The sequence below is a fragment of the Motacilla alba genome, chromosome 3 (genome assembly GCF_015832195.1).
Source record: "Motacilla alba alba isolate MOTALB_02 chromosome 3, Motacilla_alba_V1.0_pri, whole genome shotgun sequence".
Taxonomy (NCBI): domain Eukaryota; kingdom Metazoa; phylum Chordata; class Aves; order Passeriformes; family Motacillidae; genus Motacilla; species Motacilla alba.
In genome coordinates, this window is record NC_052018.1 from 36,618,746 (window position 1) to 36,643,177 (window position 24,432).

Sequence of the window (24,432 nt, forward strand, 5' to 3'; positions counted from 1 at the left end):
GGGAGACTCCTTTGACACAAACACATCAGACAGCCCCAAACCTCCATGGCTGAGGTCAAGGGGGTCGGCACCATGCCTCCAGCTGTAAGAGCCTTGGTGTGCCCCCGCACATCTTCTGCATCCCTCGGGCACAAGGTCTACGCAGCGCCCTTCTCCTGCCTCACACCACCTCCTCTGCCACATCTGCATCACCAGGCCATGGTGTAACATATGTACTCTTTAGGAAACAAGATCAGCGCTCCTGGAATTAGAATCTGAGCGATGCTGGCTGAATCATAACCTTTAAAAAATAGCAGGGTTTGGGTTTTTTGTCTATTTTTCCCACAGAGGAACAAAGCCGGATTTAAAGGTCTGCTGTGGGTGGATGATTGCAACCCTTGATCCCCAGCCAGAAGCATTACATTACATAAAGAGTTTTTTTCTTCATTAAGAATTAATCTGTGCTAACCAACTGTCAGCTGCTGGTAACGACCCTTTATTAACATGCTGCCCTTTCTGGACTAGGGGCATTTAACTGACTTATTACATTAGATGTAATATGAAAATGCACTTATCCATATCCCAGGCATTCACGTGGCCCAGCTTTCCTCCTGTCTGCCCACGCATGTGCTGGTGCAGGGGAGCGAGGGCAGACAGGCAGGGCAGGGCACGGCCTCAGCCACCCTCCTGCCTCCCTGCTGCCTGGCTGCAGGGTGAAACCTCAGCTCACCAGCAGTCCAGCTGATGAAAGAGACCTGTCTGTAAAAAGTCCTGCTTTGGATTATACTTGGGGGCATTATTTGCCTCCATGTCAGGAATCAAAGTTTGCAACAATGCTGTAGGCATGGAGGAGCCCTTCTATGCATTTGTGGAATGCATGAGTTCATTGATGGTCATTAGTTTATTCTGCCAGGTTGGAGTTTTTTAGATGTGCAAAATGAGTCCCTTCTGGGCTACCAGGTAATCTTAACAGGTGTTATGGAAAAGCCAGGACTGGTGTTCATGAAAGAGTTACCACCTCTCTGCTGTATAATTGAACATTTAATGAAACAGATGAAAAACATATACACACAAAACCCCAACCAAACAAAAGAAAACCAACCAAGAAAAAAATCAAATTCCAATCTCAAATCATGCCACTTCTTCTGGAGAAGGAAATGATGGATGCAAGCAGGGCTTGTATAACTTGATAGCAATAGGACAAGGGGAAACAGTTTTAAACTGAGAGATGGTAGGTTTAGACTAGACATTAGGAAGAAATTCTTTACTGTGAGGGTGGTGAGGCACTGGAGTGGGTTGCCCAGAGAAGCTGTGGATGCCTCAACCCTGTATATGTTCAAGGCCAGGTTGGATGGGACTTTGAGTGACCTGGTCTAGTGGAAGGTGTCCCTGCCCATGGCAGGGGAGTTGGAACATGATGGTCTTTAAGGTCCCTTCCAATCCAAACCATTCTGTGATTGAAGTAAGGCTGTTGTGAGATTTTTCTGTAAACAAACTGAGGAACTCTGAGGAAGATCTCAGACAAAGTGGAGGTCACTTAGTCCAGAGAAGTGAAGAGCAGAGGTAACACGAGATGTATCTGCACATATTTAGGTACATAAACTGTACATAAACTTCACTTCATACCCACAGAGCTTAACAGACCCAGCAAGGGAGATTCAGCTGGGCTACCGGTGAACACTTCCTAATTTTAAGGCTGGTTAACCACTGGTAGAAGCTCCCTGGGGAGGCTGTGGCATTGCAGATTTTTAAGAGCAGTCTGCACAAGCACCTGCTAGAAATGGTTTAAATGTGGCCAATGATGCCTTCAGGCACAGGAGCTGCCTGGTTCCCCCCAGTCCTGCTTGGCCTGACTGTTGTGGCAGCACTTGGCAAGGCAGCCTTGTTCTGGTGGTGGGGACATGCCCCAGGACCATCATTCCTTGGCCAGAAAGGTGTTGGTGCTGGAGCTGTGTTGAGCCTCTCTGTGCTGCGCCTGAGTCCTGGCACACCCTGAGCGCTAGTGCCAAGTGTGTGTGCTCCACACAAGCACTCAGGGAACCCAGCTCAGCAGCTTCACCCTCCTTGTTCTTCCTGATCATTGACAAACATTTTTCAGCCTCTTTCTTTCTTCAGCTTGTTTCTGGGTGACTCCTGATCTCCTGTCACAGCCTTGTGGAAACAAGGATCAGGGTAGACACCAGGAGACAGTTGTAGGGGTGTCTGTTTGGCAGCAAGTGCGTGTGAAGCCTTTGACTCCATGAGCCGCTGTACTGACAGCAGAAAGTGGGGAGGCTGCGATGGGAGATGGGTGAGATGGTTGAGGTGTTGAGGGGCCTCCAGGTTCAGGGAGGCAGCTGGGAAGTGACACCGGAGCAGTTTAACACCGCAGTGCTGAGTCTGGACAGGCAGCTGAGCCTGGAGGCTCATGAGGAATTAACATTGAGGCATTCTGCTCCATACAGGCTGAGCCAGGGCTCAGCCACATGTCTTGGACTGGCCACGAAGCTTTGGGGCAGCGTCCGTCCTGGAAATGGATGTGCCTGGAAGCATTTTATAGTTTAGGTGGCAGGTTAGCAGCATGGGATGGAGTGGTTGAGGAATGAAACTCTGGGTCTAAGGTTCATCTTGGGTGGCTGCTCCAGTCCTGGGTGCACTGGTAGTCCTCCTGTGGGCTGCCTCCTAGACCTACACCCACTGTCTGGCCAGGCCATGACTCCTCCCTCCATTGTGTGTTGTGTATCTTCACAGCCTTGACTGAGACCTGAAGTGAAAGTAAGACTAGGACTTCTTTCTGAGGCTGCTTCCTCCTCTGTGAAATCAACCAAACTTTAACTTTTATTATTTTTACAAGGCTGTTTTACCTCTTCCTGATTAAATCACTTCAACTAATTGGATTCGCAGAGTAAGAAAACCTTACAGAGTTTGTATCTGAGAAGCAGCCTCAATGGTCCCTTCCCTTGGTAGAGCACCAGCACAAAGATTTTGCACTGGAGCTGTTAGTCACTTATTTTTGTGGCTTTTGTCACCAGCTGAGACGTGGGAAGAATACTGACATTCTGTAATATTTACGTCAGCTGCCAGAGAAATGAGGAGGAGAAAGCATAAATGTTACAGCTGTGGTTAAAGAAAAGCTGGAGAACCAAGGAGCAGCTAATGGCTTGGCAAAATACTGCCTTTGACACAGTCACAAAAATCCTTCTTTTCATTTGTGGGGGAGGAATTTTTTCATCTTCTTGCCTCTTTCCCTACTTTTTCTTCTTTTTAAAAGGAAGCCATGTTCTGCCAAGCACTGCATAGCTGCATCTGCAGGACGGTGGGTAAGAGAAGGGGAGAGCCCTTCCATGGGAGGCTGAGCATGGGGAAGGGGAAGCTGATGGACAGCATTGTTCCCAGGCAGCATCACTGCTGGGTACCATCACCACCAGGCAGCTCCAGGCATTCCTGTACAGGTTAATGAGGTACAGAACCACACACACAGAGCTCCTGCCCCAGCCTTACTCTGTGTGAGCGGTGGTTAAGGCTCATGGCAGCTCAGCCAGCGCCATTTCCATTTAGCAGCTCAGTTCAAAACTGAATTGCATTTTCTCTGTAATCTAGGGCACATAGTGCCCAAGAGCCTGGGACAGGTCATTTGACCCCAAGTATCAGCAGGGCCTCCCATTTCAATCCTTTCATTTGATTTCTGTTCATACACCAGCCCTTCTCCAAAACAAAGGAACCCTTCGAAGCAAGAGCTCCTCCTCCTTTTCTTCTCCCAGGTCACCACTGATGAAAGGAAGGTCTGATGCAGCAGGAATCTGACAGGAAGATCCTGCAAACAGACACCACCTTTTCAGACTGAGCACCAACCTCAATCAGGGATGGAACACACAGAGAGAGTCCCCATCTCAGCCTCAGAATAGGAGAAACTTCTTTCAGTGCACCACCCTGGGAGCACCTCAAAGACCTTTGGGGCAAGGTGACACTGATCCCATAAAGAAAGTATCTCACAGAGGCACAGAACTTGGACCAAGCCCTGAGGAAACGTCCTTTGTCACCTTGCCCAGGGTGGCAGTTTCCATCCATGGTACCATAATGGATTGGGGGTTGTGGTTAGGGTGATGACCACCTAGGTGGTTAGTGCCTCCAGGTCTGGCCAAGCAGGAGTTTCCTTTTCTTTGCTCTTCTTACAAAGTCCCCCGCAGCACCACCCCTGAGCACCCAGCAATATGTGTTAAATGTCAAGGCCTCTATCTGCTGCAAATGATAGCATCTTTCTCCTGGGCAGCTCCTTGGAGAGCATCTTGTGTCCCTGCTCAACAGGTGAATAATGTCCCTGCCTTTCCTGTTTTGTGGAATGACATCTCTCCTGAAACTCTAGATGCAAAATGAGCAGTATTTTTACTTGGAGGCTGCTGCAATTATAACCTGTGCAGAGCACTGAAGGTCTCCTCCCATCTGTATCAATAAAGAGGTGGTCATTATGCACCTTAATAAGAAAGGTTTAAAATTTCACAGTTGAAATTAATTTGGACCTTATTAAAAATCCAGATAAAATGGAAAGAGCCAGGAGGCTAGAGAGTTTTACAGCTCTAATGTTCTGTCCCGTTTCCCAAAATATATTTGTTCAAATAATTCAAACTGTCATTACAATTAACTTGTCCTTTCATTTCCTGCTCTGAATTCCCTCTAAGCTAAACACACAGTTTTCTTCTATAAATCTGCATGACAAGTAAAGCAGTAAAATCTTTCCTTCTTTTTTTCCACATCATTTATATGCATTTTACACGGGTTGAGTTCCCAGGCATTTCTCCTAAGCTAATTTCTATGGTTGCAAGTGCACATGTACACACTCAGGGACTCCTAAAAGACTTGTGGAAGAAGTTCAATTTGGACAACTGGCCAAAAGGAGTCTTCAGCATTTTCTCAAAGGGGGGAAATATAAAAAATATTTTAAAATTATATTTAAAAAAATCAGGTGTCAAATTATCTGCTAAGGGCTTTGCTGCTTGCTCTGGGGAGTGGGCAGTGCAGGACTGTCCTGATCCTTGGCTGCCTTGCAAAGGGAGGGCTGGGGCATGCATTCCATGTCATGCAGTCCCCATCTCTTCAGTGCTGCAGGATGAGCCGAGAGGTGGGGGCACACCTGGGAGCTGGGCATGTCTCTCTGTCTTGGTATGAAGGGGGCTTGGCCCATGGCTGCCACAGGCACATGGCTCCCGTGTGAGACCCTGACCAAGGACCAGCTGATGACACACACGGCCAGAACTGAGCCCAAATCTCTGGCCAAAATGGCTACACCAGCTGCACCGCACCACCTCTCATGACTGCCTCACGGCTGCTGGGGATTCCACCCCTTCTGGCAGAGGATAACCTTTCCGTGCCCAAATCAAGGAGTGCCATATGTGGTGTGTGATTCTCAGGCACTGAGAACCTTGGGAAAGTTGGTTCCCCTCACTCTTGCCTCCACAGCAGGCCCTGCTCACCCAGGCGGTCGCTCCTGTCCTTCCACAAGAGCTGGATGCCAAGAGCGGCACCTTTTCCGTGCTTGTGCGCAATTTCCCTTCTCTCTCATCTGAAATGATAATTCCTCTGACCAGGAAAGTAATGACCCTGATACATTATTTCAAATGTCATTTGTGCAAAGTAATTAATCAGCTTAATGTGAGACTGGATTACATTTTTATTTTAATACTGCTAAATTCTTGCTGTTTTTTAAATAAATTTTCCTGCTCTTCTACATTTCAGCAGGGCAGTATCTCACTCAGGCTGTACCTTGCTGTAATCTCTCCACTGTGGAAATATGACAGACAATAACCTTTATTTAGTGGTTCAGGCATTTAGTGGTTCAGCCTCACCCATGCACATTTATTTTAGGTCCATAAGTCTGCATTAGGGATAATAGCTGAGATCTGGCAACTGGGACCTCTGAGCACTTCCCAATCTTCCATTGGGAAGTGTGGAGACAATGTTTTCAAAGGCACAAAGCAGGAATTAAATGACAAGTTCTCATTTGTATTCAGATGGAGATTGAGATACATACCTGCCACTTGCTCTTTTGAAAATGTGCCATTAACTGTAAAGTAATTATTAAACTTTCTTCAGTTGTGGGTTGCAGTTTTCACAAAAGGTCTCCATAGCTTATAACTGTGATTAACAGCTCCATTTCTCAAACAGCTTTGCATACTTCAAAGTACTCGCATGCTTCCACTATAGTTCTTCCACCTTTTGAAATGTTTTTTTTCACTTGAAATCAATTACAAATGAGGTGTTTATTCAAATCCTTTGCCCCTGGGTATCAGCTTATAGGTAACAGATTTCCAAACAGAATTAAAATCACATTTTAAAGTTAACACCATGAAATTTACTCTTTTCCACTCTTTCCATCTGTTATTTTATTACCAGGTTTGATTACAGCAATCAGCACAGTGGATTGTACTCACTGTGCAAGTTTAGCATCAGCATTGCTTGTATCCTTCTCAACACCTCCCTTTTCAGAAAAATAATGTAAGAGAACTCACATTTTTGCCAATACCTCATTTCTTGGCCCCTGACTGACAATAAGAGCCTTTTTTCCATTCAACATAGTAAGTTTTCTGGGCATAATAAATGGTAATTTACATACAGTATGTTACAATTTCACATATGGACACTATTGAACATAGGTACACATTCCAGTGTCTTCCTTTGTTATACATTATGCTTGCACACACATTATACATATGTGCACATACCTATATAGTTACTTTTTCTCAAAGACATGATTTGGTTAGAAGTTGAATTACAATGGAGCCAGACCTAGAATGAGCAGAGCTGACATTTTCCCTCTTTGTAATTGGACCAAGTTGTCCAGAGAAGGCGTTTTCATCAGTGACCTCAATTTGCCCAAACCTCTGTGCACTTCTGAAAATCCTCTCCTTCAGTGGGTTCATTGTCCATCTGCTCAGTGCTTCAGAGAATTGGGTTGTATCCGTCAAACAGCGTTCAGAGCCCAGCTTCAGGCACTCTCTCTCAAAACACAGGATTTGGGATCTGGCGACTGGAAGTTAGACAATGCTCATGGAGTCCCTTGTAATCCAGAGGAAATCAAAGGGGAAATCAAAGGCGAAATACACTGTCAATACTACACTTCAAATATCTGTTCTAACTTCATGCCTAGCCACTCTCCTCTGAATAAACAGAAAAATACAATTCATAATGCTGACTGAAGGAGAAGACTTAGCTTTATTTGCATCTATACTTTTAATTTGCTGTTTCAATTAATAATGAGCTTAAGCAATGCCTAATATAGAGGAGGGATTTTTTTTCGCTTCAGTGGAAGAAGACCCTCTTGATGGTTTCATAGGCTGACAAAAGCAGACATCAATTTGCATCAGTTATGTACACATGCAAATAAAATAACAGTAAGGTATCCTCTCCAAAAGATGCCTATTAGACATTAAAACTACTGGGAATGCTAGTACAAAGATTACAGGACCTAAAGGACATCTTTGCCATCACATAACTTCTAAGGGAACAGGAAGCGTAATAAAAAGAAATGGCAAAGTAAAGCACTAGGGCTTCCTGGGTTTTGTATGCCAAGAGGCATTATTCATTGACAGCCCTCACTTTTGGGCTGTTTTTCTAGACTTATCCCTGGTTTAATATCATTGTAACGCAGGGGAGTTGTAACAGCATCATAAGGCAGGAGAGATACCTGCTTTCTTCCAGCTGGACTGGTTCAGAAGATGCATTTGAAGAACTCACTGGTAACTAATACAAAATTGGATTCCCACTGGGTGACTTGCTCAGAAATCATAGGCATGCCCCACACACGTGCTATCCAAGCCTGCTGAGCCCCTCGGCACCTTGTGAGGTAGGCAAATCCTAGTGCTCCTCACTTTCTTGGTGGAGGAGCTGAGGCACTGCGAGGTTAAATGGCACGTGCCGTGGGTAATGCCGAAAGACTGGCAAAACAGGGGGGCACAGGAACCAAGTTTCTCACTCCCTGAACTCTCTGGTGGCTTCATGGTGTAGTTGTGCTGCCTTTCCCCAGCAAAGGTCTCTTTGCTGCAACTGTCCTGCTGCCAGCTGGGACATTGGCTCTGGTTTTACACTCAAAACTGCTAATGATGAAGAATGCACTGTTATGCCCAGGCTTTAACCTCTCAAAAGAATGAGTGGTCTATTTCTTTAATATTTTTTTGTGTCTTTCTTGTAGTGATCTCCACCTGTCAATGTGAGAAGTATCCAATGAGTGGTAAATGCACTCTCCTGGTGGCTCAGGAGACAAGTGGCAGGCTAGGCAATCCTTCCCCTCAGACACTGTCCTTCCTCTTCTTGCCAGCAATTTTAGAGGTGTGGTTTCTTACTTTCATGACCAGACAGTACTCAATTCATGTAAGCTATTAACATGGCTGAATAAAGGGGAACATATCTGTTAATTTTAGCTTCTCTCATCAATTTTGTTTCCACTAAATCAGTGCCATCATCAGCTTGACTTAAGCAGTAATATTTGAGGCACAAGGGAAAACCTGGGTATTGCTGACAGCCAAGAGTTGATATTTCTCTGCTACTTTCTACATCCCCTGAGATTTAGGATGTTAGAATTCCTGCTGTGTAAGCAGAAAATTTCATGTGCTGACAAATAATTATGGTTACATCAGTATTTTTGTTTGCTTTTTCTTTATTCTAACCTCAGTCCTGGCTCTTCACACTTCAAGCTCTGCCCCCACAGCTCAGCTTCAGCTTGGGAAGCAAGTGTTTTGATGTACATAATCTCCACAACAGCCAAAAAGTCATGGTGTTTTCTTAAAATAAGGAGCGCACAAACCTGAGCATCATTGTCTTGTTGCTATCATGTTTCTACATTTGGGTTTTGCTGTCAGTGTTGTTAGCAAAGGAAAGGGAGATATCATGGGATAGGAAAAGAACTGCCAAGCACATAAGCATGTTGCAATGCTGTGCAGCCGCTTCAAAGGACTTACATCGACCTTAGACCCACAGTATTATCCTTGGCCATTGAATCTCTGACATGCCTCTGTGCCTGCAGAGAGGTTCTGGCAGACATGTATTCCTTTTGATCCCAAATGCCTGAACAGAAGGGCATTGTGTTGACTGGGAGAGGCACATTGGGATACACAGTTTGTCCATGGGCTGCACTTTGTAATCTAGAAAAAAACCCCCCTGACTCAATCATACCACCTGTGCTCTGTAACCAGCCCAGCCAGCTGTCCTAATGTACTGATGAAGGTCCTGTCCAGACAGAAAGCAGAATCTGTACCCTTAAAGGAGGTGTTCTTCACAAAACAATAGAAAAATGTTATGTTTATATGCCAAAGAAAAAAACAAAACAATTTTCTCAAAAGGAAAGGAAAGTGCTCAGTTTCCTTACAGGAGAAGCACTGTCCAGACCTCCCCACACAAGCTGCCTTTATTTAATTCCTGACAGCTCACATGAGCATTGTCTTTGGTTGTCCATTGCACAGCAGGCACCACCAGTGTGGCCAGCCCCAAATGAGCATCCAGCACCTTTTGGCTGTATGGTGGACACATATTTTCAAGTATGAGAAATGGCATGTGTCATAAAGCACACAGGAGCAGGAGGGTGGGCTGGAAACCAACCAGTACAGCAAGTTCCTCCAGGAGGCCTGCACATGGAATTGCCTCCTGGGGGATGTGTCCTCCCATTTACACTTCAAAGAAGCAATACAACAATCAGGTTTCTAGCTTTGTTGTCCAGATTAGACAAAAAAAAAGTACCAACAAAAGTGTTTTGTAGACATCTTCTGATTCAGAAATGCCAGCATGCTTAGCTAAAGACAGACCAATATATCAAATTAAAAAATATATAGGTGCCTGGGAATATTAACCTTGAATATTTATCAATGGCATGAGTGTTCTGGATGATGCGCAAGCCCACGTGGCCCTTCAGGCCTCTCTTCCTTGATGAATTAGATTCATTGCTCATGGCTAGATGCACAACCATCTTTTCTGGTTTTTCCTCTTCTGGTACCATCTGGTTTCTTGTATACCCTGCCAGGCTGTTGGCATCAGATTCACTGTAGTTTCCATCCAGCATCATAGTTTTTGAGTGAGGTATTCCACACGAACACGAAAACTAGAGACATAAACAAGAAATATAGCTGAATATTGGAAAAACATGTAAGCCACCGAAATTATGCCTTTCTCTTAACAGACAGCTTGTAAACAGTTGAGTTCAAAATTTTGATTGAGATATTTTAAGTTTCTCTTTGAACAAAAAGGTGGGTTTGTTTTTTGTTTTTTTTTTTTTGCTTGTTTTCAAAAGGAGGAAACAGGGTTTATCTCCACTGCTTGGACAAACAGCTTCAGCAAAGATTAGAAAAAATGCTTTAGCAGACATATAGTCTAAGCAAAAGGTTTTTTTAGGTAGCTGCTGTTCAGCCTTACTGTCTTGAGATTCCTTATTATTCATTCTTTGTGTTTATAAATATTCATGGACAAGATGCTGTTTAATCTGTGGAAATGGCTTATCCAGTACATGTTACAGGAAGAAAAGGGCCAAGTTCTGGGTTTACAGATGCACATGCTTTTTTCATAAATATGATTTTAAACCAAGCAGAGAGCCAGCTAAAAGCATAATGTCAAATCCCAGCTCTGTTGGAGCTAATAACAAAACTTGTATTGACTTTAGCAGCAACAGCATGCATCCCAGAAGTCTAAAAAATTCCTATGCATACAGATAGAATTTTGAATAGGAAATGCAGTCTTCAACCATTCAAAACCTTCAGTTTTCCTGTCCCAGCAATATGGATTATGTATTTGCATGCAATGAAAATGAACTCCAAAATGTCCTTTCTGTTAGGAGTTCCTTTCTCTGGTTTCCCACAGACCAATTTCCTTACCCCAAAATACTCCACCAGCTTTGATATGTGGGTTTACCAGCAACTTGTTTTCAAGGATATGTTCAGCTAAACAAATGTATATATCTGAATTCATATATATGTAAAAATGTATATGAAATCAACATGTAATATTCAGGATGCCATTGGAAAACCCTGCAGTCAAGGCTTTTCCTTTAAATTATTCAAACAACGGATCACATTGCTTATTGAAAACCTTAAAATCAACTTGAGGATTGTTTTCTGTGTTCTTGGCGTAACCAAAAGATTTGGTATCAGCAGGTTATGTTCAGAAAAACATGACAAGTTAGAAGCCTTCTTACTTTACTTTTTTTGATCGCTCCATGAGTACAACTGAACATCCACTGGATTTTAAGATATATTTTATTCTAAGCAGGCACACTTTGAAAATCCCACACCCCAAAACTAACAAAATCAAACCAAAACAGAACAAAATCAGAGTGCAGCTCCCGAAAAAGGATTGCCATGATTTAACTGCAGCTGACAAATAAGCTTCATGCAGTCGCTCATTCAACCCACCTTTGCCCCTGAACTCCAGGGGATTGTGGAGAAGAATCAAATGTAAAACTTGTATATTGATATAAGAATAGTTTAATAATTGAAATGTGTTCTATGGTGTGGAATGTCCCTTTGGCTCATTTGGGTCACCTGTCCTGGTCATGTTCCCTCCCAACTTTTTTAGTTTACCTCCTCACTGGCAGAGCATGAGACACAAAAACGTCCTTGACTCAGGATAAACACAATTTAGCAACAACATCAGTGTGTTACAACATTATTCTCACACTGAATTCAAAACACAGCACCATACCAGCTACTGAAAAGAAACTAACTCTATGCCAGCCCAAACCAGAATAATACCAATCAACAAAAAAACCACAGGGGAGAATTACACATCAGGCTCTTTGTCATGAACTGATAGGTGGCTGTGTGTGAGGAGACAGCAGTTACAATAACAAGCCAATTGCTGCAGGACTCAGCAGAGAAAGCAATTCTGCAGATTTACTGTCAGCCCCCAGGTCAAATTAGAGTTCCCATGGCTTCATGCACGTATGATGACAGCCACCTCTATGGACAAGAGAGCCTGAAGAGCTAGAAACCCACCTCCACAGAACCTAAAATGACACTTATCCTCACATAGGCACGTACACGCAGGGGTCCACTACATAATTTCACCCTGCAGGACTTTCAGCCTATGTCTACAATAATAATTCAAAGACTGCCAAAGAGCCTCCTTGGACATGGGAATGCAGCTGACAGTACTATTAAAGCGTCAGAAAGGTCTCTGGCCTCTCTCAGCCCAGCAAGCACTGAAAAGTTCCCAGGTATGGGCTGGGAATAAGCATGGGGCCACAGACCTTTTGCCACAGGCATTTCACAGCAGCTCCTGTGATCTTCAGGGAGAGAAGGTTTAGTTTTAGATACTGCATGTCTTTGTCCCTGGCACATTTTATTTCTTAATGTAGACATAACATGGAGCTGTCTTCTGGGCAGCCTTACATGTTCATACTAGAACTTTTGGGGTCTTTCATAGGGGAGCAGCTCTGGCTTACAAGATCTACATCTACTATGAGAAATGTCTCTTCTGCTTCTTCAAGAGCTTCTTCCTCAAATAATGCTACTTATTATCTCTGTTCCTGTTTCCCCTACTGAAGAATAATATTGTCACATGTTGAAGACTGGGTACAATATTTTCCCTTGTGCAGTAAAAAGGTGTTTGCTGAATATAGAATTCAATGTACAAGACTCAATAAAGGGAAGATTTATGATATAAATAACAAACTACACCGTCACTGGATGTGGCAAAACATTCCAGAAAACTTAGCAGAAAATTAACAAACCCTCTTAAGTTCATTTCATCCCTCCAGTACAGTTAAAAATAAAGGAGAAGAGCTTTCATCTTTAAAAAAATACAGGTTTGTTCTAGGCAAGCCAAACTTAGCAAGGATATTTCTTGTTACTTCCCATGACCTGCCATATTCTTTGGACATGGGATACCTGAGCAGGGCTGGCTAAAATGCCACAGACCACTGCTCACTTGCAGCAAGTCAGACACACTGGAGTCACTGTGCTTACACAGAGCATCTCCACCTTGGGTTGCAGAGAACTGCTGGGCCCCAGGTGGGGGCTGGGAGGGGCGTAGATAAATTAAGATACTCAGAAGCTGTTCAAACAGCTTTCCAGAATCATAATGCTATTGAGAAGGCATTGAAGAGAGGTAAAATTTCATCACAGAAGTCTTGTAAATTTATCCAGTTGTTTTTTTAAATGTATCTAATTACATTTTTTTTACAGTATGCCAACTGAGAAAGGTGCTGGGCTGTTATGGGGCTTGTGCTGTTCTTTAAGAAAGTCACAGGGAGAAAAGAAAGGGAAAGAGAAGGACTTGCAAAACCAAAAGAGTAGTTTATAGAGGGAAATAGCATGCTTAAATTGTATGAAAGATGATGTCTGCATTGGCATTTCCAACAAACTTATACAAATTTCTCCAGGAGTCATAGATAGTAGGTCACCAGTATTACCAGTAGACTAATGTGGTGAGTTCCTACTGGGAAGAAAGAAACTGTAAAACATGGTGATGTCCTGGGTGTATGGAAAAAATTGAGCACAAAAAATAAAAAAAAATGAAAAACAGTGACTGAAAAAAACAGTGACAAAAAATTTTGTTCCAAGCCTTAGTGTTCAAAAGGCAATGGTGCTTTGTTTGACCACAAAGAAGGGCCTAGAGGTCTGTAAGATACCGCAGGCTGGAAAGGACTTCAGGGCATCTCTAGTCCTATGACCTGCTCATAGCAGGGCCAAGATAGTCAGGATGTATCAGGTCTTGAAACACTCCAGGGATGCAGGATAAGACCTTTTATAGCCTATTAAGAAGTACAAGCATAAACTTGGCTGACTGTTGTTTGTGCTTGGTGGTGGGGAACACCCCCACTATTACATCCGTTAAATCCGGTTTCCAGAGGAATGTTCTATAGAGGGAGGAAATGAATTTGCACCAAATAAGACCTTTAGCTTACTAAACAAGAATCATGGCTGCAACGAAGTATAAGATTTTATACTTTCCCCTCTTGCCATTCCCTGACATTTCTAGGTTGTGCTCTTTCCCAGTTCAGATCCCACTCTCTTCTCTGATGTTTCTACGAAGATCCATAAGATCCAATCCTGTTTTTCTGTGTTAGCAATTCAGCCTGAGGTGGAGCACTCTAAACAGCCCCAATTACACACATGGTTGTCAATGTTTTCCCATTAACAGACAGTCAATATAAAAACTAGATCATCTGTAAGGGAAAAAAAAAGGAATAAGTGGATGACAAAAGTGTTTCTCACCCTCTCCCGCAGTTTCCTCTCCTTCCGCTCTTGCACCGTTGTCAGGTAATTCACAGCCGCGTATTCCAGCACCGAGAGGAAGACAAACACAAAACTGACCCACAGGTAAATGTCCACTGCTTTGATGTAGGAAACACGAGGCATGGAGGCATTCACCCCAGTGATGATTGTGGACATGGTCAGCACGGTGGTTATCCCTGGAGAGAACCAAGAGAAAGAAGTGTTTTTGACTGATACAGTCCATAAGAGGTTTTGTCTCTAGAAAAACAGAAATTATGGCCTACATGATGTCCTGAAAGATGTTCAGTATGAGACAAATGGGTGCAAAGTATCTCTTCTGCTAATGCAGAATTGTTTCCCTGCCTACATTTTTGTGCTCATGATGGGTTGAGTTTTGAGGAGCGATGGAGCAGACAATATTTTACATTTAACAAACAGCATTTAACTCCTTCCTTAAACGCCAGGGTTTAAACACAATGCTGTTAAAACATATTTTTACACACCTAATCCTAAGATCAGGTCTGCTAAGACCGATGGTGACAAGGACTCCTGTTTCCTAGCTGTACCATTCTGTGTTACAGCTTCATTTTTAAGACCACACCACTTTCTGTCCTGAGCTACATATAAGTGAGGAAGACTGCTAAATGATGAAGGACTTGAGACAAAGTGCAAGTTATACATTGTATTAATCATCAGATAAAACCACCATTTGCTTGCACAATATCTTTAACCATCAAAATGAACTGTTCCCTTTCCTGACAAAACTTTCACATTCAAAACTTTTCACACAGCCATGGCTTGTTGCAGTTGTTCTCACCCAAAGAGACTCTGGCAGGAACTGCTCGTCGGTCGATCCAGAAGGACACCCAGGACAGCATGACCATGAGAGTGGCAGGGAAGTAGGTTTGGAGCAGGAAGAAGAAGATGTGTCGGCGTAATGTGAAATTTATATAGAGGCGATTGTACCAACCTTTGAGAGAGAAGGAAAGCCAGAATCAGTGAGAACACCTGGACAGCAGGTACAGAGAGACAAGATCTCTCTTTGGTTCTTTTATTTCTAAGACTAGTAAAACAAGAAACTGAGTTTTCAAACAGGCTGTGGAGACTACACGTCAGTGACATAACCCCAAGAGCCCCCTCAAAAGCAGTTAATACAGTATTACATTTAACAATAGTATGATATCAGAAAAGGTCAATACCTGTGCTACTGTAGAAAGCCAGTCTTGATGTGGTGTGGAATTTTTGTATCAAAAACTGAGACAAAGTAATTTTTTCATCAGTTTTCAGAGATTCATTCCCATTTTTCCAATATAGCATCAGATCTTCATCAGTGTAAGCATCTTAGGGAAAGAAGAAATACAATATGATGTGACATTAGCTTAGCGGTTCAACAAAAGTTAATACATCCAGTCTTTGTCATGAACTAATGCCACAGGTAAGGTTGCCAACAACAAAGGAATTCAAAAGATCTTGTCATATAATATACTGTGACAACAACAAAAATCTGGATTCAAGATTCAAGAAAACAAATCCTCTTTTTACTTCACATTGAAATGACAGTTAGAATGGTATTCTTCAGAACATCACAGACTAAAAAGAGATAATAGCTCAGGAAATAATCAGGGGTAAAACACCTTAATTTAGAGGAAGGAGGAATTGTGGACACTTCAAACTATCTTAGAATGATAAAAGCAAAAGGGACAGGTGAGAAGCAAAAGAAATACGTTAAAACTATAAATGAAAAACATAGAGAATTTGTTCACTAAGTAACAGGAATGGGAAATGAGAAGAGGGTTATCAAGATCATCAGGGACAGGAGCACATGGCTTATGGACAAGAGGCTGGGGGAACAGGGCTGGTTCAGCTGGGAGAAGAGCAGTCTGTGGTGGGGTCCAGCTGCTGCACTGCTGACCCTCGTGGAGAAGGTGGCAGGAGCCTTTTCCCAGATGCTTTGACAAAATGGAGAACAAAAGGACAAGAGGCAAAGGCTGCAAGTCTCAGCAAAGGATTATTCCCAAGCAGATAAAAGGAAACATTTTCAGGATCAGGGCTGTGAAATATTTGAGCATGCTGCAGAGAAAAGTTGTGGAGGCTGATTTAACTTGCTCAAAACCCAGCTAGACACAGCGCCAAGCCACCCATCATGAAGAACTCTCTGCTCTCAGCAGGATATTGGAGCAGCTGACCTCAAGGTCAGTGAAAATTATCCTCTGATTCTGATTCTATTTTTTTGCAGAGGAACATTCAGTTAAATAGCTGTGAGGACCTCAAAACAACCAGATATTAGTCTTGCCATACACTGGAGAAAGTCTACAAAAAAATCCTACTGTTCACGTTGCTTTCTCCACCAAATAAGCTGAGCCCAGATCATAGTGTTTGCAGAACCAGGATTATGTCAAAGGATGTTTTTCTTGAAAATTCTGGTCTTGCAGCACAAGGACTAGATACACAATGCTGCTGAGTCAACAGGACTCCTAGTAACTCAGATGAAATATTTTTTCAGACTCTAAAATAGACAGTATTCTGAAACGTGTCCAGGGAAATCTTTGTGCAGCCAGCCACGGAACGCATCTAGCTAGAAACACGGATACAACGTACAGCTTTCCAGCTCCAGAGAACATGTCTGAGAGTCCAGGGGGAAGTGGCTGAAGTCCATGTTGCACATTGCTGTCACTGTGACCCTAGAAATCAAAAATGAGAAAAGCTGGTTTCTATGAGGAGCAATCAAGAGAGAATGTTATCACAGATAATTATTCTGCAGCTTTTAAGCCAGAAATATTGCATGATGTTTGCAAAAAATCCACAGGAGAATGCTTACCAATTCTCCATGTTCAAGCTAGATGGATTATACACAGAAACTCAAAAAATGTAATTTCAATATCAAGGAACTAAGGCACTGTCTTGGATGTCACTGTTATACTAATGTCAGTATAGACATTTCTACTGTGTTTTATATCCAACTATTTGCCTACAAGACTACAATGTAAAGTAACTTCACCATTTACGTTTGAATATTCCCTTATGTGCAGTTTAATTAAGGTTTCCACATTTTCCTCACTGCTCAGTTCCCTCCATAGTCACCCCCAGAATGACCCAAGCCTGAGGAATATGACCGTCCCTATTGCAAGCCACAAAATTCCTTCAGTACATATATTATCAAGGCAAAAGCAGTTTCTTACAGCTCTCAATAAACCCTTTTAATCTGAGGGGTGTTTTTCTGGGGCAGAGGTTGTAAAATGGGTGCAGCTGGTTTTCAGCAATTGAGATTTGCTTCTGTTAAGTTTTTGTCTTAGCTAAAAAGCTGCAGCAATCACAGCTCGTTTTTAAACTAGTCCAGTTGTGCACAGTGTTACATAAAAAATTTTCCAGTGGGTCAGTGAACTTTCCCTTGCAGACGGATTTGCTGTGGAGCTCCTGATTTAGGAGGGGCAAATCAGCTGTGACTCATCGTTTCAGAGGCCAACTTACGTTGGTTGTGACCATTTTCTAGATGCATTGCAGATGTTGGTAAAGGACTTTTCCTCTGTTCCGGGGATTGTGATCCAAATCCTACCCTGACCTATGCACTGACCATCCCTGAAAGGCACACACATGCTGTTCATTTTGACTGTAAACTACAGCAAAATTTCGCCATTTGAGCAAAATTTAAAGAATGTTTTTGGGAATATGCTCCAGAAGGTATTCTGCAACGATGGCCTCCCCTAACTGTGTGTAGCATTTAAGCATTGTATACCTCAGTCTCATTAAAGTGGGTTATTTTCTTCCTCCAGCATCATCTGAACTGTGGCACAAGCTGTGGTCAATAACTGTTAGTCAGGAGCAGAACAGAAACTCGGCTCATCAGTATGATATTCCTCAATTAGAGTGCAGTGTCCAGGTGGCTTTGAAGGCCCAAGGCCCAAAACAGGAATGAAATGTTCCCTAGTCCATTGCCAATCCCATGCAGACTTCTCAAGATATCTGAGGGCATTCCCAGCACCACTGGACGCCCATACTTTTTCAGCTGGATACTGTTCTGAGTGTTCTAAATGCCAGCAGGCCCAAATGCCATGGAGATTTTCTTTCTCCTTGAGTTTACATATCAAATTATCAATTTAACAATTGTGCAACCGGCTATGGGTAACATTAAAATCTTGTGGGTAATATTAAAAAGTCACATCACCTCCTCAACAGACCACAGAAGCAAACTTTATAGAAAACCTTTCCAAGTTTTTGAAAATCATTTTACCATAGCTGAAACTAATAAGTTCCAGAAAGATCCTAGAACAGAAATCCTTGGCTGCAAAATATTCAAAGGTCACTGTACACTCAGAGCATGTTTTCTGTCCTGGGGAAATATCCTTTTTTTTTGGGCTCTTGAGCTTTTCTCCTCTGGCGGTGTGTTTTTGTCCGCTTTTGCTTTTTCATTCTTCTGAAGGAAATTAAATCTGCTGGGATGCTGATGTGAGCAGCCATAAAGGTGGGCTGGTTAGAAGGGAAAACTACTGAGCAAAAAAACTGTCTGATGAAAAATATGGACAGAGAAAGGTTTGCCAGCCTGGGAACAAGACAAATCCTTGAGAAGCACAGCTGGCCTCTTTGACATGCAGATAGGGTACCTAGAAACTGGAGACATCCTGAATTACCATCAATAACTGCCAAAAAAAAAGTGCTTTAACAGGCATTTTATTGAAAGAAAAGGTAGGAAATTATCTTGAAAATAAAAAAGGGTCTGGGAGAAGAGAAAACATCATTATCTATTTGCCGTTACAGGTGAAAAATAAAAATTACCAGCATCTATTGCCTGTTGAAAGTGGTGGCATCCTACACCCACTTATCTCTCTGGATATAAGGAGGCCTTAATTTTTATCCAAAATGAAGCCTTCCTCTGAGACTTTTCCATGCTGCACATACTTTTCTGCTCCTTAGAAGGTTGAATTTAGTGCATGAACTTTCTACCAGCTCTTAGACACCCACCAAGGACTCCTGGCTGACTCCACACCCCATGACTCAGAGCATCTCTGACATGAGACAGTGCTGTCTCACTGGTCCCCTCTGAGCCCACTTTGGAGGCTTTTTCAGTTTGTCCTTCCTTCCATCCGTTGGATGATTTGGATCACTTGATGGTGGTATCGCTTGATACCAGTGCTGTGCACCTGCACAAGCAACCTATCCTAAGTGTACCTGAGGGTATATTGTGGATGAAATGCAAATTCATGTATTGTAAGTAACCTGTAACAGGAAATACCCTGGTTAGTTATTGGCTGTTGCCACATGACTGACAGATGCTAAATTATTGATTGCTGACAGCAATTTGCAATAGAGTGATATGAATATACAGTCACTTTATTAATCACAGGCGCCAGTGGTGATTTTGTGGTAGTTTGCTTGCTAGTGGTGATTTTTGTGGTATTTTTGATAATCTGTAAAAAGGTAGAGAAGTTTAGAGGATTAAGCCTCCATGTCCTTGTGTATTACGGAATCCTGCAAACCCACAGTCACGCTCCGTGTACACTCGCAGGATGGATAACCCTCCAGGTCATGACAGGCATCCCTCAGGATTCCTCCAGCCCTCAAATCTACTAGAAAACCAGGATGTCTTTAATATTGCCATTTCAGCTTCAATAAACATAAACATTTACATCAACAGGAAAGCACCACAACTGAAAAAAAATTCTAGACAAACAAGAAGGAAAATAGGATAATTATAGAGGTCACCATCTGGTATATCAGCAGCTTCCAGTTTAATCACACACTGACCCTGGGATGAACATTCCTGCTTGACTAAGCCCTCCACTGACTGCAAAGTGTTGGGGGCATGCTTCCCCCAGGACGAGATTATCCTGTTACTGCCTACAGCATGGGTTCTCAGAGTTTCCTGCAAAACATTTCGTACAGGGACACACATTTTTGTCCCTGTTATTCTGGAAACAGGGCTCTGCATCAGCAGTGGGAGTCGTAGGATTTGGAGTAGCAATCCTGGTGATCACCAAAGCCAAGCCTAGAGCAAAACTGGCAGCCCCAGGGGATGCTCAGGAGAAGCAGGGCTGCTCCATTACCTCATGCTGTAGAGGACGTGCCCATCAGGGAACACTCGCAGCATGATGTTGTCCGTGGTGGTATCATGAATGAAGGACCTCTTGGAATGCACGAAGAAGACATCAGGAACCCAGATCTTCTTCACCAGCCTGCCATCAAAGGTCATGCTCTTGTTGTTGGTGCTGGGAAACGAGAGACGCTCATCCTTCCAGTAGTGCCTTAAGTACAAGGTCATAGTGAAATCCTTCAAAAAAGGGAAGAGAACCAATAAAGGAAGAGAGGTCTGTCAGTGCTGCACTCTACAACTAGGACACACCAGAAAGAAAACTCACTCCCACCAGATAGATGAGATCTCTCCACTCTCAACTCCTGATTCTTTCCTAGGTCAATGCTCTCTGTCAGTAGATTTTCCTGATGAAATAATTTCAGCCAAAACAATGCATAGCCAACTAATGAATTTATTAAAGTACCCAGTAATGTTCAGTCCCTAACGGGATATAAATACGGCCCAAGAGAAGCGATGTCCTGCAGAAATGGTTCTTCAATTCTGGCAAAATTATCTTACAGGACTTTGGTAGCAACAGGATGATCAAGAGGAAAAACTGTAAGTAGCTTAATGGTCAGGCTAAACACTAAGCAATTTATCCCCAAAAGGACTAAATTGTTGCGAACAGCAATCAGGTGAGGGAACTGTGTTTCCTAATATATAAATGGGTAAATACAGTTCCCTTTTAGGCTTGTTGATGGGGCAGGAGCTTCAGTCACATAAAGGAAAACATCTGTTTGTTGATACCAACCTGGCAGTTGCTGCTTTTGGAGCTGAATCTACTCTCATGCTGAGAGATCAAATACACTTATTTTCTTTATATTCCCAATTAAGCAGGTGATTATGTGGGCTGCAGATGCTAAGTCTGAGCAGGCAGCAACACAGGCCAGGGTTGCTCCCTAACCATGTGGCAACCACTTTCTCAAACCACAACCAATCAGTTTGGTGACAGTGACAATCAGTTACCCTGACTCTCTGCTTCAAAGGACTGTCTCACCATGGCCATGCATTGCCAGTAGGTTTTTCATTAATTTGTCAGAGAAGGCTCTGGTGCCAGTCCTCACCTTGCTGCTTGGCACAGTACATAGTACAGTACAGCCAGGCCTCTCTTACCACGGCAGAGACTGGCCAGGGGGACACTTCTGCTCACCCACCTGCAGGTCCCCACCTTATCAGACTGGTCCAAGGCTCCTTCACCGCTCATCCCAGGGATGCTGCCAGCTCCTGTTCCCTACTGCACACTGGCCCCTTGCATCTACAGTCCCAAAGAAACACTTCCAGCAATTACTGTCCCTAGCAGAGCTTAGGTTACAACCCAGCTAGAAGAGTCAGCCTCGGGGGCTGGACGTCAAGCTCATCAGTTTGACTAGAGCTGGGAAAAAGGGAACCAAGAAAGAGGCACTATTGCTGCTTTCTTAGGAATCAGTGCAAGTTACGGTAGAAGTCAAAAACAGAGTAAAGAAGAGCCTGGCAGTTCAGGCTTACCAGTTGCCTGGCCATGACATGAGATAGAGGGACATGGGGCTGCAGGAGAGGAGGACCATTCTCATGGTTTAACTCCAGCCAGCAGCTCAGTACAACACAGACACTTGCACACTCCTCTCTCCCACCACCTCCAGCCAACCTGATGGGGAGTAGACTAAGAAGAAGTTGGGTTGAGATAAAAACAATTTAACAATTGAAATAAATAGTAATAAAAAGAGTAATGAAAAGGAAGATGAAAAGAGATAGAGGGGCAAAACTCCAGAAAAACAAGTGGTGCACAATACAGTTGCTGACAGATGCCCAGCATGTCCTCCAGCAGTGATCAGCCCCTCCCAGCCAACTCCTCCCAGTTTATACACTGGGCATGATGTTCTGTAGTGTGGAATATCTGGAATATCCCTTTGGCCACCTTAGGTCAGCTGTCCTGGCCATGCTCCCTCCTGGCTTCTTGTGCCCCTCCTCACTGGCAGAGCACAGGATACTGAAAAGTCCTTGACTCAGGGTAAGCACTGCTGAGCCACAACCGAAACACTGTGTTATCACTATCATTCTCATACTAAATCCAAAACCAGCACTGTACCAGCTGCTAAGAAGAAAATTAGCTCTATCCCAGCCAAAACCAGGACAGCCAGGCAGCCTGAGGCTGTGGCTGCAAAATGCCTCTGGGCAGCAAGATCATCAGAGCATGGGGGAGCAGGGACCATCAGCCAGGCACCCTCAGCATTGCTTACAGCCACTGGAGAGGAGGGGGAAGAGACTGTCTGAAGGCACAGCACAGGGAGGAACTCACTGCTTTCAGGCCACCCCTCTCCCTGTCCTACCAGACAGGAGCTTCTCATCTTTCACCTTCAGCCCCTTTCTCTCTCCAAACAGCCAACACAGTGGCCTCTGCAATGGCCAACTCTCCTCTCTCTCCAATGGCCAACACAGTGCACCAACTGCTGCCAACAAAAAGCAGCAGCTGACAACAGCTTCTAAGTATAAAATCCAACTTAAGCAGGCTTTTTCATGGCATGATTCAAAAGAGGCAGTGTGCTGACCGCTCGTTCCTTTCGGACCAGCACACGCACACTATTTACAAGCAAGAAAAGGGGGTTATTTCAGCACTCACAAATAGGAAAGTCCCTTGGAAAATGAGGTTTTACAGCAAATTTGGAGAATGCTAGTACCTGCCAGAGGCACAGCCAATGAGTCTACACAAGTACCTCAATTTTGGCAGCCTATTTCATGTTTGCTCCAAGCTCCAGGCAGCCTCAAGAGTGTGTCCTGCCACTGCACACCACAGCAGCAGTCCATCCACATCAACCAGACAGGCACCGGTTTTAAACCCACATGCTTTAAACCGCCCCTGGCTGCTCTCACTGTCATGCACAGTCTTGCAGACACGCTGGGTTGGGGCTGGTGATGCTTCAGTCTGGTCCTTCTTTGGGGCACCAGGTGCCTGCTCCAGCAGTGATAAGTGAGGCCTGCCCAGCCCAGGGTACCTGATTTTCAGGGTCACTTCAGAGCAGTTTGAAACAAGCCCTGCCTGCAGCTCTGCCCTGCCTGCAAAGAGGAGACAAGGAGGGCACCCTGCTGCAGGCACAGCCAGCCCCTGGTCCCCTGGCCATGCAGAGAGCTTGCTGCCCACTCTCCTCCCTGCAAACACCCATGCTGGGACAGTCTGTTGGGAAGAACACACCAACATAAATCAGACTGAACTGGGAAACCATTCTTCCACCCCAAACATATGTCAGCAACTGCTGTAGAATGTACTTGTCATGAGCTGGGAAAATAGGAACTATCGACAGCCAAGGGAGAGAACTGACCTCCAAGACTTCTGACAGGCAAGATTTTAATTGAATCCTGACAGAAAGCACTGTGAGTTATTTACTTGCACTAATTAAGCCTCTTTGCTCTGACATTATCTTGATACATTAGGGCCCCAGTTCTCCTCCTGGCAGTCATTGCCTGTGCTCTCCTCCCACACACCTCACTGCATGCATACCCCCAAACCCTCTCTTTCAATATCCAGGCAGGCAAGCTGCCTGGTTTTAATCACAGAATATAGAATATTTTGGGTTGGAAAAGACCTTTAAAGGTCATCTAAACTAACCGCACCAAAATGGCATGAAGATGTACTTGCACCATATTAAAAACCACTCAGCCTAAAGCTCTTCCTTTGTCTTTTATGTTTTGTCTAGACCACAAAAGGTGCACAAGAACAGGGAGGAAAAGGCAGAAATAGGAAGGAGCCCAGAAGCTTCCTCTTTTCCTCTATGTTCCCCTTTCCACTTCTCTTTCAAGGGTTTTTATTCCATTTCCTACAATTAAAAATAAAAAAGTCCTCACGAAACAACCCCAAACCAAACAGCAAAGCATGTGTGACACTCATGTGAATTGAGTGGTTCCCTAAGGAAGAAAACTCCTGCAGAAAACACAGCTTATGTGAATTTTACCATGTAGCTTCAACTTTCATATGCAGCTGCTTATATTTTTAGTTGTGATAGATCTTTCACAGCACTGATTACTTTCCCATTCAAGGTTCCTTTTTCTCTTCACGCTTTTAATCTTTTTCCTCTGGAGGTAGAGAGGTAAGACTTTGATCATTTGGTTTTTTCAAGTCTTTGGTTCTGATTATCAGCCTCTTTGAATTTTGGAGATGCTGCTATTACTTTCATCTGACCAATGATTACAAGCCCATAGGTTTCAAGTCAGAAGGTCTTTTTATGACTAGAATTAACTGAGGCTTAGAAG

The 24,432-nt window shown here is 43.6% G+C and overlaps 1 protein-coding gene across 2 annotated transcripts in view; it reads right to left on the reverse strand.

Moving 5' to 3' along the window:
* Nucleotides 1-5,603: 5,603 nt before the first annotated feature.
* LOC119698861 (gamma-aminobutyric acid receptor subunit rho-2) overlaps nucleotides 5,604-24,432 on the reverse strand; it is a 37,057-nt gene continuing 18,228 nt past the window's right edge. For both annotated transcript variants that reach the window (XM_038131510.1, XM_038131509.1), the window contains 6 exons: nucleotides 20,186-20,409; nucleotides 16,746-16,828; nucleotides 15,347-15,487; nucleotides 14,965-15,117; nucleotides 14,148-14,344; nucleotides 5,604-10,039 (listed from right to left, as the gene is read on the reverse strand). In XM_038131510.1, coding sequence (XP_037987438.1) covers nucleotides 9,731-10,039; nucleotides 14,148-14,344; nucleotides 14,965-15,117; nucleotides 15,347-15,487; nucleotides 16,746-16,828; nucleotides 20,186-20,409 — 1,107 coding nt within the window. In that variant the 3' untranslated portion in view covers nucleotides 5,604-9,730. The remainder of the gene's footprint in view (nucleotides 10,040-14,147; nucleotides 14,345-14,964; nucleotides 15,118-15,346; nucleotides 15,488-16,745; nucleotides 16,829-20,185; nucleotides 20,410-24,432) is intronic.